Consider the following 15,793-nt stretch of genomic DNA (forward strand, 5'->3'; position numbering starts at 1 on the left):
ACTTGTGCGTTTTTTTTTCTTTATTTGGAAAAAGAGTGAAGAAACCCCCCAGAAACCCGCATTTTGGGATCTGAATTTAAAAACACCGGGATGTAATATTTTCTTTGTATTTATTTTGTTATTTTTCGGACCTTGGGAGAGAGGACTTGGACTTAGAGGATGAACTTCGCCATCCAACTCTTCCTACTTTTTGCGCTCTGAAGCCGTTTTTAAATCATGGGTTGAGAGCGCAGAAGATATACTGCGGGGACCCTCAGCGTGGGAGGGCGCTGAATTTTCTCTGTTATGTAATGATTGACAGCTCCATAAGAAATTGGTAAATCACAACCGGCATCATCACCCCCACCCCCTTCCCCTGTCTGTCCAAGAAGTGAGCTTTTTTTTTTTTTTATTAATCATTTCAATGTGGTTAAAACTGATCCTCTTAATTTAAAAGCTGTAAATAGGGTCGTGCCATCAGTGAAAGTATAAGTTGATCTACTCTGGAGCTCTCTCTTTTGATCTGTCAGTTAAGGAGGCAAAGAAACTGTCAGAAATCTCCAGAAAGCCTTGCTAGTCATTACTTGCCCTTGTGTCTCCCTCTACCTGCCAATCTCTCTTTGATTTTCCATTTTTTCCCAGTAATTTGTGAATCATGACCTCTCAGGCTCTTCTCCATGTTGATGTCAGAATGACTGTGACTTCAGGAAACCAGACAACCAAAAGTGTCCTGAGCTTCATTTTGAGCTTTAAACCCTGCTCATGGCATAACATGTTATAATGCTGATTTTTGCCCTCATCCCTAGGGATATGTAGTTATTTTGAAACTCTCAATCCCTTCAATTTCTTTCTGTTTCTGAAAACCAAAGGTCTAAAGTTAACTTTAGTAGAGACTTTGTTGGTCCCTCCCTCCCCCCAACTCATCAGGGCTGGTGGGGAGGGTGGATCTTTGCCCTGAGAGGGGGGTCAAAACTCCAGGCGGTGGTGGTCATACGCCAAAGCAAAGGGCTCCCATCATGGAGTCCAACCCAGAGAGCCCCAACCGGGCCGTGGAGTACCTACTGGAGCTCAACAACATAATTGAAAGCCAGGCCAAGCTCCTCGAGACGCAGCGCAGGCGCATCGAGGAGCTGGAGGGCCAGCTGGACCGGGTCAGCCAGGAAAATCAGGACCTGAGGCTGGAGCATGGTCCGCATGGGTCAGACGCTCCAGAGCAGAACCACAACCACAGCCAGCCCCTGCCCCTTCCAGTCCAGCAAGGCGGCGGCGGAAGCGGCGGCGGCGGATGCACCTCAACGCCTCAGGTTACATCTGGATCAGCAACAACTCCGGGTCCCAGCAGGGAAAAGAGGAGCCACGCTCGACTGACACGGGGCCTCTCCTGTGGTTCCTCCAACATGGACCGGGACCGGCTGGAACGCACTGACAGCACAGACACCAACACTAGCTCCAGCGCACGCAGAAAGTAAGTTCCCCAAACATGTACGCCTCATTTTCTCATCACTACAGCTCTGTGAGAGCATCCAGGTTGGTCTAACTTTGAGGGCAGCCTCATTAATATCTCCAATCTGACAGAACATTATATGGTAGGAGCTCATAATGACAGGCTGGCAAACCTAGCAACCTTTCCTGTCATTAATGATGATCCTCACATTACGGGCCTCGATCTCAGAGAGCGCTATGAGAAAATAACACGGTAGTGAAGGATTGTGGGTAAACGCTTCAGAGATCAGTGTTATGCCTGCATAGCTAATCCAATGACACGTTACATTGCTGTGTGTGTGGGTGTGAACGATACTTTGCTGAGGAAAAGTTCAGCAAGGAGATTTGCAGGTTATTTTTTAAGAATGGCCTCTACTACTGCAACTAAATAGGCCTTAATTGTACGAAAACAGGTTAGTGTTTTGAGTTTGAGTCAGTGGAAAAATCTCAATGTTTTTCTTAAAGTTTTGATTTCAGCTGCAACATTTGAACGGTGGAATGTAATGGCGGTAAAGGTATTCTATTTCATTCTATTTTTGAACTAACTGGGCATATTTTCAATGTGGCACCATACCCAAGCTTAGTTACTGACCGTATTAGGGATCAGCATAAACGGCGGCATGAAAATCGGTATCGGTCAATATTGGACATTTTTAAGCATATTGGTATTAAGGCCGATTTTAACCCTTTATAGGAAAAGTTAATGTTTTTGATCACTTGCATACCCCTTACAAATGGCGTCCCTCAGTGAGGTCTAGAAGCACAAGATCTATATCCAGCCATTCAGCAAAGATCCTGCTACATGGCTGTGCATCTTATTTTGGCTTTTGACCAGTTAGATGAGCCCTTGAATGATATATTACCTACTGTAAATTCAGTTGAATAAAAAGTCTGAAAAAGCTAATTGAAAAGTTAAAAAGTAAAGTTAAAAAGTGTATAAGCCTTGTTAAACATTTATATTTAGGTTTATAAACAAAAAAAATTTGTCAGTATCAGCATTAATGCCTCTAAGGTTATGTTTTACCAAGAAAAAATTGTTTCTTTCACTCTCAAAGTGTTTTTCATGAATTTCTTATAAAAGCACTTGTGGTATTTTTTATTAATATATTCAGGCAAGTTGGTGTTTCTTACATTGACATTAATTTTTGCCATCAAAATATCCTTTTTTTAATGTTTGTCAAGATCGGTTTCACAAACCTGACCGACATGCAGAGAAACCACTCAGAGAACACGGGAAAAGGTTAATAGGTTTATTGAGGTAGCGTAGGATCTGGTACTCAGTGAGCTGGTGAACCGGAAGTTTGAAGGGGCCTTGTCAGTCCTTGAATCCAGTCTGGAGGAGCAATGGAGCGGACTGTGACTTGGATTTCCGAAATGGATCATGTGGAGGTTTTCCCCTGCTCAGTTTGAACTTGGTATTTCCTTCCAGGGGGAGAAGGTCCAGGTATCTAGTAAAACAGGAAGTCTTACTGCCGGGGAAACAAAGACAAAAGAACATAAGTCTCAGAGAAACAATGCTAGGTTAGACTCAACTAATCTCAGCTTGGCTAGAGTACCCAAAACTGGCAAACAATCTGGCCTCGAGGTAGTGACAGCCCACTGCTCAAATACTCCTCCAGATGATCCAACGAGCCGCAGGTGCGCAGAAGGGCCAATGAGGACAGTGCACCACCTGGTGGTGGAGAGAGAAAAACACACAAACAACCCACACAAACTGTGTTCCTAACAATGTTACAAAAGTAATAAGGTCTTGTCCTGGATTCCAATAACACTATTGGGTTTAAATTTTAATTTTCAAAGTATTTCACTGAGTGCCCTATAAAGGGTTAACAGCCAATGTTTGTTTCCATGTTGTTTCTGTTGCAGGAGGGGGAGGGAAGGGGATCGTCATGTGTTATCTGTGTGGTCATGTGACAGTGACTCTAATGCAGCACAGGATTGTGGATGTTTAACTGATGCAGAGTAACGTTTGCACTGTGGTCAGGAAAATTATATCAGTTATCTGCTATGATGGCGATAATATTGGATGTAATTATCAGCCCAGATCTTCATATTGCTGCATCCATAATAATCATCCCTCTGTGACCACATCATACTCTTCTTCTAATGGCTCCTTTCTGCAGCAAATTCCACCAATTTCAATTTAAATCAGAAACTTACCACTGTATTTTAATGGGCTCCATAGCAACCAGATCTTGATCTAAGAAATGTAAAATTAGAAATGCACTTGATACATCTGGAGCAACTAATTGATGCTATTTATGTCAATATGAGCCGATTTCAGAGTAATGTTTTTAACAATTTGTTAAATATCTGCCAACAATAAAGGCAGTTGTAGAGGTAACAGGTGCAAATTTATACTAGCCAGGTGTTTACTTGGATACTGTACAACACAGGGCTTATATACTGCCTCTGATATTAAACATGTGGTGAAACCCTTTAAATAATATTAAACTTTATTGCAGTAGTATTGAATCAAAAACTGTTGATCCCTTTTGCTCTTGCTGCAGGTAAGCTCTACATCAGTTATTTAGATTTACAAAAAATATGTATTATTTATTAAGGGAGTAAAAGCAGATGTAGAACAAGGATTCTAGATTGTCGCATAGTTGTGTGTCCTCTATTATCTTCAATTCAAAGATTTTCTATTGTCGTTAGGAGATGTTTTTTTAAGAGGATTTCATTTCAGCCTTTCCACTTTCACTTTATATTTGATTTAATATCCTGGTACTTTAAATAGTTCCAATAATCTATGCTATACCTTGCAAGGTCCTCATGGTCTTTGGGGGAGAACTAACCCACAGCATTACTACTTCCCTACCATACCTAACAATGAGTTCATTTTTCATCATTTGTTTCACATCAGATCCACTGAAGATGTTTTCCCCAAATCTTGGTCTCATCTGATTAAAGCACAAAGTTGTAGAAAAGTAGAAAGAGTCCCAGTGGTGTTTTGAAAATGTCATACATTTAGGCTTGTGGTAGGACAGATTTAACCTGACTCCGCCAGATGGATTTGCTCCGCATATCCATCTGGAAACCTTCCGTTGAAGTAATTTTGGGAAGGGGCGAAAATACTGGTTAGCTGATTGGCCTATGTTGGTGATAGACGGGCCAAATAAACCAATCAGGTCAACGAAGCATATGACGTAACAGAGCGACGACAAAAACACAACCACAAGCCAGGCTACTCTTGCCGAAACCAGTCGGGAGAAGAGCAAAAACATCTTTTCCTCTGAGAAAAGCCTCCAGAGCAATGTTTTGCTCTTCTTTCAGTGAAGAAATACTCTGTAATTCTGATAAAACTTGCTCGATAGCCACGCTAACGCTAGTTTCATCGGCTGAAGCCGCCATGTTCTTTAGACTGAACTGTAGCGCTTCTCGTTGCGTCACAGCTCAACCCGCCTCAAAGCCAACGCTGATCGGACGTTCGTTTGGTGAACGGCTCCAAATTTTCTTTAACGGAAAGTAGCCAGACTGATCTGCGAGTGAAACCTTGAAAGCTCGCGAGATCAGGATGGTCTCACGACGCTAGGACAGATTTATCCTTTTTGTCGATATTATTCCTCAAACAAAAAGTTAGCACATCGATTGGACATATTGGATTTTATGCAAATAAAATGCAGTGATCTTTAACTGTTTCTCTTTACATGCTCTATCTAGATCATCCAGATTTGAGCTCAATCCTTTTGGATTCATTGATTTTATGTTGTTTGAACATTTTCTCAATGTAGTTTAGATTAACAGTCCCAGTGTTTTGAAGATTTTTTGATGCCATGTATGCTAACAAGGTTCTTGGGCCCTTTAGAAGATATGATGGAGACTCATTATCACAGAGCCTCTATCATATTGAATGTGGGGGCATGGGAGGGTTTTCTACCCACCTGGATTTTATTTTATTTTTATTGCCAGAAAGCAAAATGTAGTTCTCATCTGACCAAAATATACAGCTCAAGCTAAATCACGTGAGTTTGGCAAACTTATCTTGCCTACTTTTTTGATGGCTACTAATGGTTGCTATGGAAACTACCAACCAGAGCAGCAGGTATCTGACAGCAGTTTTTTCTTTTTCTTACTTACCTTGCTACCTGGAAAGATATCGTACCAGTCTGGTAGCAAATGAGATAAGCCACAAAAAGAGAAGTTTTGGAGTGGTATGAGGCTTAACATTAATAAATATTAATATAAATGGAGGAAGAAAAAATGTATTCCTCTGCTTCATGTTATATGTATAACCCAATGAATACATCTAAAAGATGTTCAACTTATTAAAGGACTGTCAGCTGCATTAATAATCAGGGCTGCGACTTACAATTATTTTTTCAATCAATTAATCTGTCGATTTGTGCTTTGATTAATAATTTAAAAACAGAAGGTTCCTCAAAGAAGACTTTTTTACAGATTTAAACCAGATGAAACTAAAACTTTTCCACTTGAGGAGTTCTGGGTAGCGCATATTAGCAGATGGAAAAATGTTTTAACCCTTTAAAGCCTTATCCAAGAATAAAACAAAACAGAAAAATCCTTTTTTTTGGGGGTTTGAAGTCCTTATTTGCCCTTTTGACAAAATATGTAAAAAGAAAAAACAGAAATACATTTTTGATATTAATAATTTATTACTATGCGATAAGTCAAGATTATTTTTTTGTGTAGTCTTCTACTGGCTGTTATCAGGTATATCTGATTGTGTACATTAGGATTTTGAGCAAAGTTTTTACCATTAAATTATTCAAAAGGTGTCAGATGCAAAACATTTCAGAAACCGTATGTATCAAATACGATACATTTGGCATTATAGGGTTAATGTATTTTAAATGCAAATTTTTTTGTTTTATAATTTTGACATAATTACTGCTCTAATAGAGTTGCTTTGTCAGCTAAAGGCATGTTTTAGAGTCACAATACTCCAGTTAACGATTAATCGATCACAAAATTAATTGACAGTTATTTCAATAATTATTTCAGTCCTATTAATAATAAATTCCCCCACCGAGGAATGTAGAGGTTGGATTTTTTTGTTAAAATTTCAGTTAAAATTATGCCACTGCATTAAAAATAACTTAATTTCTTTTTTTCTTTTTTTTACACTTCTTAACCAAGGGTGCCAATAAATGCAGACGGCACTGAATGTTTTTAATTTTCCAACTTAAAGCTGACCTGGAGCCAGATGGCCGCAAACACAGTTTTGGCAAACAACGGGAGCAACTGTCCTTGCTTTTTACTTAACCACGCACTCAGAGTCGGCTTTTGTTCTGGAAGCGTACAGCTTTGTGAGTAGGCAGGAATTCATGTGCAAAAGAGGAGAGTAAAATACACTCCTAAGTATGCACTTCTCCATCCAAACAAGCATCTCAGCAGTTGTAGCTGGGTTCTGCTCACTGTCTTGTTTTCTTACGGTCCCGATCCTCTTCCCAATCACTGACTCAGATTTACCCAAATCCCTCATCGATCAGAGCCGTCTTCTCTCCTGTCGCCTCCCTGGAGAGGACTTAGTCATTAGACAGAAGCACATATTAGTTATTTATGTGGGTGTTAAATGCAGAGATGAATAGCTGATGTAGATCTTGCTGATTGTCCGCCGTTTAATTGACTGTAGCAGTTGTGGTGGACTTTGGATCCAGGCTCAGACAAGCGCATCATATGGAGTTTCACATTTAATAAAGAGTCGCGCTCTCAAGCCATATTGTCCCTGTCTGGCTGTGAGTCAGCCTCACCCGAACGGGCCTGCTGGCTCTGGTCAGTGACAATTCACTCTCCTCTAATAACGGATCTGAGATAAACACACACTTCTTCGTCGTCCCCTGCCTGTAAGTGTCTAATTGCGGCTGAGACTGGGGGGGCGGCATAAGGATGAAAAACTAGTGGGGGAAAGATGACAGAGGAGAAAAGTGACTGGGCGACCTCGCTCAGCGTGCGTCGGACTAAAAGAGAAAAGGTGGAACACACACACTGATTTGCCATCTGTCAACCGGCCGTAAGGAGGGAGGGAGAGAGCAAGGCTCCCAGAGACCGTTTTTTCCCCCTCCAATTAGTTTTAGCCCTGGAAGCAGAAGCCTTCGCCTCCACGGCTCACACATAACCCTCGGCCTTTTATTTCAGGCTGAGTAACCCGTCTCCATTTTGTTAGTCATGCATGTAGAAGCGGCATCAAAACAAAGTCGCCTCCTCTTCTTTCTCCCAGCGGTGCACCATAAGCAGCTGTCCCAAACGCTGCACTGTTGCGTCCTTCTTCGGCTCTTAACTGCAGCATTAACAATAGGAGTCTGTGGCCGTGGGGGGGAAATGATATTGGATGTTAAGTCAAGCCCCCAGGAAGCAGCAGGGTTGAGGGAACTGCCATGTGATGTTTTGTTGTTATTTTGGGAGCACATTATTGCATTTGTTTGAGGAGAAGGGGAATTTTATAGAATTTAGAGGGAAATCTGCTTTTATTGTCTCTTCTGTTAAACATGTAGATTTAGATATTTTCATCTTTTATTGCTTTTACACAACAATTTACAAAACAAAATGTAATATTTATTTTAGTACAGTTATCCACTGGGTCTCAGTTATTGGTGCCCCTAAAAATATCTTAAAATAAATACAATTGAAGAGTTAGTTTTTTTTTATTTTTCTTACAGTTTTTGTGTTTTTTAGCTAACCAGAACAGTTTCAAAAGAAATTTTACTCAGCAATCTATGACCTTCTATTTCTTTTGTGAATAAATAAGAGGTAACAAAGAAGCTCATTTCTTTCAGCTAGTAGCAGCAAAGTTGAATGAGTTCCCAGATTCATCTTGCTACCGTGCACAGTGATCATGGTGATGGGGTAAAAGAAATTGAGCTTCTAAAAAATAGAGCAACACCTTGATGCTATCTTGGCAACCAGCTGTTTGGAAGAAAAAACACTAAAAACATGATATAATTTATTTTAAACAAGAACGTTTTATCAAGTTTTGTGCATTTTGTCTTTGTTATGGTTCCATTATAATCTTTAGTGAGTTATTTTATTTATTTAGTTGTCTAGTTCCAATTGTTTTGTCATCCTGTCCTTCTCTCTCTGTTTTGAATTTCTATGTCTGTGTGTTTATAGTCATTCCTATGTTCTGATTAGTTATTTTTTGTCTTTCTATGTTTTTCAGCCATTACTACTAAAAGACAGTGTAATGCTATGGTACCCAGTTGTGGAGCATTCTAGAGGACAAGAGCAAAGAAATCTGGTGTTTTTTCATTACTTTTGGGACCAACTTTTACTAGTTTAGCAGTCTTTTTATCATTCAAATGTTGCTGGGTGATTAATAACACACATTTCTATGATTGGAGAAACTCAGAACACATTTATTGCTACTTTATGTGAATTTTAAGCTACTTTCCGGGTCTGCAAATTCTCAGGTTTCTCTCTCAGGATTCATTTAATTAAAAATTGTTTTTCTTTAGATGTAACTCACCCCCAGGTGCTTTTTTCTAGTGTTTACTCACTTTAAATTTCACTTGGAACCCTGTTTTGTTAGTGTGAGAGTACAATTTGTGTTTTCAGCAAAAACCAATAGGCAAAAAGAGTTTGAAATAACACAAAAGATGGATACCTGCCAACATTAAGTACGGTGAGGGAGCTGTCATGCTGGGGTTCATTTTTTACCTTTCAGTTTTCCAACTCAGAAACATGAGACAGATCTGCCATTTTCATAAAGATACACTTCATCTATGAAAGACAAAATGAAAAAAGAAAAACAAATCCAGGTAATTGCATTGCAGATTTTAAAATAATTTATTTCTAAGTGTTGGTGGAGAAAAATCATCTGGTCACCCACAAACAAGCTGTCAGGTTTGGTGGATGTTTATTAAGGACCCAGATGCAGAGACAGAAAGGCAGATATGATTTCTTGCAGATTTAAAGATGATGTTGATTGTACATAAAAGACAATAAACTCAGGTATCAAAAACTAGGAGACACTTAGGGAAACTCACATAAGGAATAAAGTAATTTAGAAAATCCAGCAATGAGGAACTTCACAGGAGGTCTATATATGGGAGACAGAACAAAGAATGGGCTAACTAGCTGATGGGGAGCAGGTGTGAATAAAAGCAACTAGAAGGGAGCTAGGGGAAAGGAGACTGACATGAGGGGGGCAGCAGAGAGTAACTCAAAAAATACCACACAGCTTAAATATAACTAGAAAAAATGTAGAATTACACAAAATGGAAAAGAAACCAATGAGAAAGAAAAAAAAAATTAAAGTGTAACTGAAAACTCTAAAAGAAACAGAACAAAAATGTCCACAAACGGCAAAATGGCTGGCCCTGACAGGCCCTGGCAGACCCATAGCTTCTTCTAAGAGAAGCCTTTTGTCCTCAACTCCAACTACCTGTATTAATGACACCTGTTAAAACTCAATCCCTGAAAAAAGTAAAAAAAAAAACCCACCTATGGAGGACCTAGAGAGTCAATGGAAAAGAAAACGAGCCATTTCAAATTTAACATTTAAATCAGGCTTTTTGAAAAAAAATTTGAAATTTCACATTTTAAATTAATTTGTAAAATATATTTATCAATCCATTATTAAATACTGGACTTTGAAAATGTATTTTCAAATCCTATTTCTTAATGGAGATTAGAAATAAAAAACAAAATTCTAATTTAATCTGGTTACAGATACCTTTCCTAATCACACATTTAAAAGTGTTATTCATTATTTCATTTTTTTTTTACTTGCATTTTTCAATCCTTCTTAAAATTAGCATTTTCTTTTTGCTTTAACAAATGGATGGCGTACAAGACCATAATGATTTCCCATCATTTGGGGACCCACCTAAAATCTAATCTTATGGAGTCAAAATGAGTATGAAAATGGTGAGAAAAGAAAAGCCCAGAACTACATGGAGGGTCATAATGAATTACCTGCAGAGACCTGGAACCAAAGGAGCAAAGGCTATCATCAGTAACACACTACGCCAAGAGAGACTCAAATCCTGCAGTGTCCCACAGCTTAAGACAGCACATGTCCAGGACAGTCTGAAGTCTATTAGAGAGCATATGGATGATCCAAAAGAGGATTTAGAGAACACCACGTGAAACCAAAATAGGACATTTTGGCGCAAACTCAACAGGAACACCAGATCTACTGTGAAGCATGGGGGTGGAGACATCATGCTTTGGGGCTGTTTTTCTACAATGGGGAAAGGCCAACTTATCTTTGTCAAGGGTAAAATAAAAGGGAACTTGTATCAAGAGATTTTAAGCCAAAGTCTAATTTTATCAGTGAGAGCATTAAAGGTGGAACAACAGCTTGACAATGGGTAAACTTGTCATTGTTTCCAAACACACCATAGGGGCAACCAATGAGTGTCTATGTAAAAAGCATTTCAACATCCTGGAGTGCCATAGCCTGTCTCCAGACAGGCCAACCCCATACATAATTTAATGAGGGAGTTGAAGGTCTTTTTTGCCCAGTAAAAGCCCCAAAACATCACTTCTCTCTAAAGCAGGGGTCTCAAACCGGTTCCAGAAAGGGCCGTGTGTGTGTGTGAGGATTTGGTTGAGGTTTGAGGACCCAAATGCAGAGGCAGGGAAGCAGAGGTGGGTCTCTTGATGATTTAATGATAGGTAAACACACAACTGAGACAGGAATCCAAAAATCAAACAAGAAAACAAAGTCAAACAAACCAAAACCATGGAGACATCTGGGGGAAACAATCACGAGGAGGAAGACTCAATGAGACGGAGTTGGAGAAAGTTTGACGAGGAACCAGCACTGAGGAACTGCAAAGAGCATGTATTTATGGGAGACTGAAACAAAGAGAGGACTAACGAGCAGATTGGGAGCAGGTGTGAACAGAGCAGAACAGGAAAGGAGCAAGGGAAAAAGGGGAACACAAGAGGGCAGCAGAGGGCAACAAATAAAAACCTGAAAACTGAAAACAACCAGAAAACACAACAAATAAGAATTAAACCACTAAAACTAGAAAACATCGAGCAAAGTAAAACTGAATACTCAAAAGAAAACATAACAGAACCAAGACTGTGACAGACTCCATTAATTTCATCAACTGCACTCAGTTGATGAGATGAATGGAGTCTGGTGTGCCATTGCTTGGTTGGAAAGAAAACCTGCAGCCACACGGCCCTTTCTGGAACTGGTTTTTGACCCCTGCTCTAGAGGGGATCTGCATGGAGTAATGGGTAAAGTACCAGCTAAGCTCTGAGGAAACCTGTTGAAGACTTACTAGAAATGTTTGGACTCTGTTATTGCCAATAAAGGTTATGCTATGAAGCAGAGATGCACTGATCCAGTTTTTCCCTATCCAATCTGATACAATATCATGGGCTGAGATAATTTACTGATATTAAATCTAATTCAGCGGCTGAATGAATGAACCTTTTATCTTGCCATGGGAGTGAAGGCTTCAGCCTTGACATAAACATTGTTAAAAAGGTAAAAAATAACTCAGATATAAGTTTACTTTATGTTAGTTATAATCAAATAGGCAGCAAAAAGAAAGAAGGTTCCATGTAAAGTGCACTCTGTTGGATCTCTGATAGCGGATATCAAATCACCAATATCAGATGCAACTAATTACACAATATAAGAGCCAATATCTGATCCAGGTGTCAGATCGGTACATCTCTACTAAGAAGTAAGGAATTTAACTTTTGTCATTGACCAAATACTTTCTTTCCACCGTCATTTAGAAAGAGATGCTTTAAAAATCCTAAGATGGAATTTCCTGGATTTTCTTTTCTCTTATTTTGTCTCTCATAGATCAATTGTATAAAGGTCATAAGAAAAGAAGGCCGAAAGATATTGTATAAAATTTTGACAGCGAGGGAAACCAACTGTTGTGCCAGTGGGGATCTAATCTAAAAAAAAAGATTTACGTAGGACAATTTCTCCAATCCAAGTTGGATATAGAATGTCAGATTCTACCACCTCTATAAAATCTGAAATCCCCCTGCAGTTTGTATGTGGGTGACGGTTATAAATGAGGGAGGAATGCATGCTTCATTCCATGCGACATACATGCGGCTTGTCACGCAGCTTAAAGGATGAGAGATGGGGACTGCTGGAGGTCTTGACAGCAGCCTCGGGGGAGTCGTTACTCAGCAAAGAGTTATTACATAATGCAGAAAAAGAAGAAAAATAAAAAGGACGTCTTTTATTTATTTTATTTTTTTTCCCTCACTGACTGTCACTGTGGGAGTGCTCCAAAGAGAGCTCCATGAAGGTGTTTGTGTCTCCATCTAATCCTGCCCACTCAAAGCTGCGCTCTCACCAAAATAGACGTTAATTTGGTTTCGGGGACCAGGAGAACCATAATGGGTTTTCTTTCTCAGAAGCAGCTCCACATCATATAACCCCCGTCCCCTTTGCACACACCCCCACTCCACCCCGTCTATCTCTCACACTTTCTCTCACATACCCACGTAAGTACACTCACCCTCTCCCCCTCGCTGGTTCTGTTTCCCACTGCTGCAGATATGACTCAGAGAAGCTGCAAAAATTACTTTTGTGCTATTCTCTTTCTCTTCACCTCTGAGCTCTGTCCCTTTTTTTCTTTTTCCCGGCATTTAACTGAAGTGCAACAATTCTTGCTGCTTGAACATTCAATCTTGGTGCGAATCATGGAGTAATTTGGCTGAACTGATTTGTGTTTTATAAATTCTTGCAGCAAAGATAGAACTTGGAGGGATGAACTGGCCTCGGGCAAATGTGTGGGTAAGCTCAGCCGAGCTTTTTCTGACCTCATCCAGCAGCGAAAGATGTGATGGGAGAAATTCTGCCTTCTCCCAATCTTTCATAGATTTTGCAGAACAAATCCAATCCAGCTGCAGCTGTTTAAAACCCAACAACTAATATCTGTCCATAGTTTCTAACTTAAAAAAAAAATTATTCTGGATTAACTTTAAATATTATAGATTTTATTTTATTTTTGTCATAAATGTGCATAATATATATGTTATTTATGTCTGAATGGGGGCGTGTTTGTGTGTGTGTAGGTGGCAGCTGCATGTGGGTGGTGCTTCTAGCCTTCTAGTGAAATTAGAGTTTATGAATTTATGCCGCATGTGGAAAATACAAAAGTAATTCTATTAGTGATTATTTATGTTTGGCCTGATGGCGCTCTGACACGTTTATTTTCTTCCGCACAGAGTGACCAATGACCTTCGCTCTGTGCAGATGGTTGTGTTCGGCACACTGAGGCACGCTGGGCTTTATGCTTGATGCACAAATGCAGTTTTAATTCTGCATTTGCATCTGTAAATACAGATGGGATCGGTGGATTTTCATGGTTCATTGATGGATGCGGTTTGTTGAAAGTCTCAAAGTAAACAAAGATCGAGTACACTGGAAAAACGATCTAGAAATAAGTAAAAATTTCTTAAATTAAGTGTATTTACCCTTGATTTGAGTAGGTAAATGAAATAGTTTGCCAATGGAATCAGTATTTTTACTCTTAAAATAAGATAATTATATAATATTCACTTGAAATAAGACAATGCAATTGTGTTTTCTTATTTTAAATCTAAATTGTCTTGTTCCATTGGCAAGATGTCTCTTTTATCTCCTCAATTCAAGAACAAATGCACTTATTTTAAGAAAAAATTACTTATCAAGATTTTGATTTTTTTGCAGTGTAGGTTTTATCCATTTTTAACAGCTGTTCTGACTTTTTTTCCCAGGAACATACAGTGGGGCAAAAAAGTATTTAGTCAGCCACCAATAGTGCAAGTTCTCCCACTCAAAAAGATGAGAGAGGCCGGTAATTTTCATCATAGATATACCTCAACTATGAGAGACAAAATGAGAAAAAAAATCCAGAAAATCACATTGTCTGATTTTTAAAGAATTTATTTGCAAAATATGGTGGAAAATAAGTATTTGGTCAGTTACAAACAAGCAAGATTTCTGGCTCTCACAGACCTGTAACTTCTTCTGTGAGAGGCTCCTCTGTCCTCCACTCGTTACCTTCATTAATGGCACCTGTTTGAACCCGTTATCAGTATAAAAGACACCTGTCCACAACCTCAAACAGTCACACTTTAAACTCCACCATGGCCAAAACTAGAGAGCTGTCAAACGACACCCGAAACAAAATTATAGACCTGCACCAGGCTGGGAAGTCTGAATCTGCAATAGGTAAACAGCTTGGTGTGAAGAAATCAACTGTGGGATCAATTATTAGAAAATGGAAAACATACAAGACCACTGATAATCTTCCTCGATCTGGGGCTCCACGCAAGATCTCACCCCGTGGGGTCAAAATGATCACAAGAACAGTGAGTAAAAATCCCAGAACCACACGGGGGGACCTAGTGAATGACCTGCAGAGAGCTGGGACCAAAGTAACAAAGGCTACCATCAGTAACACACTACGCCGCCAGGGACTCAAATCCTGCAGTGCCAGACGTGTCCCCCTGCTTAAGCCAGTACATGTCAAGGCCCGTCTCAAGTTTGCTAGAGAGCATTTGGATGATCCAGACGATGACTGGGAGAATATCATATGGTCAGATGAAACCAAAATAGAACTGTTTGGTAAAAACTCTACTCGTCGTGTTTGGAGGAGAGAGAATGCTGAGTTGCATCCAAAGAACACCATACCTACATTGAAGCATGGGGGTGGAAACATCATGCTTTGGGGCTGTTTTTCTGCTAAGGGACCAGGACGACTGATCCGTGTGAAGGAAAGAATGAATGGGGCCATGTATCGTCAAATTTTGAGTGAAAACCTCCTTCCATCAGCATTGAAGATGAAACGTGGCTGGGTCTTTCAGCATGACAATGATCCCAAACACACCGCTCGGGTAACGAAGGAGTGGCTTCGTAAGAAGCATTTCAAGGTCCTGGAGTGGCCTAGCCAGTCTCCAGATCTCAACCCCATAGAAAATCTTTGGAGGGAGTTGAAAGTCTGTGTTGCCCAGCGACAGCCCCAGAACATCACTGCTCTAGAGGAGATCTGCATGGAGGAATGGGCCAAAATACCAGCAACAGTGTGTGAAAACCTTGTGAAGACTTACAGAAAACATTTGATCTCTGTCATTGCCAACAAAGGGTATATAACAAAGTATTGAGATGAACTTTTGTAACTGACCAAATACTTATTTTCCACCATATTTTGCAAATAAATTCTTTAAAAATCAGACAATGTGATTTTCTGGATTTTTTTTCTCATTTTGTCTCTCATAGTTGAGGTATATCTATGATGAAAATTACTGGCCTCTCTCATCTTTTTAAGTGGGAGAACTTGCACTATTGGTGGCTGACTAAATACTTTTTTGCCCAACTGTATAGCAGTTAAGAAGACCGGTTTTAAAAACTGAACATTTAATTTATGCAGACTCACCACTGAGAAAATAT

The 15,793-nt window shown here is 39.6% G+C and overlaps 1 protein-coding gene across 2 annotated transcripts in view; it reads left to right on the forward strand.

Annotated features, from left to right (window-relative positions):
• Positions 1–718: 718 nt before the first annotated feature.
• iqsec2b (IQ motif and Sec7 domain ArfGEF 2b) overlaps positions 719–15,793 on the forward strand; it is a 63,777-nt gene continuing 48,702 nt past the window's right edge. Inside the window, exon 1 of one of the 2 annotated variants that reach the window (XM_038309172.1) lies at positions 719–1,444. In XM_038309172.1, the coding sequence (XP_038165100.1) occupies positions 996–1,444 (449 nt within the window). In that variant the 5' untranslated portion in view covers positions 719–995. The remainder of the gene's footprint in view (positions 1,445–15,793) is intronic. The other variant, XM_038309173.1, reaches the window with a different exon arrangement.

Source organism: Cyprinodon tularosa, unplaced genomic scaffold (genome assembly GCF_016077235.1).
Source record: "Cyprinodon tularosa strain WSP-4 unplaced genomic scaffold, ASM1607723v1 ctg66, whole genome shotgun sequence".
Classification (NCBI taxonomy): Eukaryota; Metazoa; Chordata; class Actinopteri; order Cyprinodontiformes; family Cyprinodontidae; genus Cyprinodon; species Cyprinodon tularosa.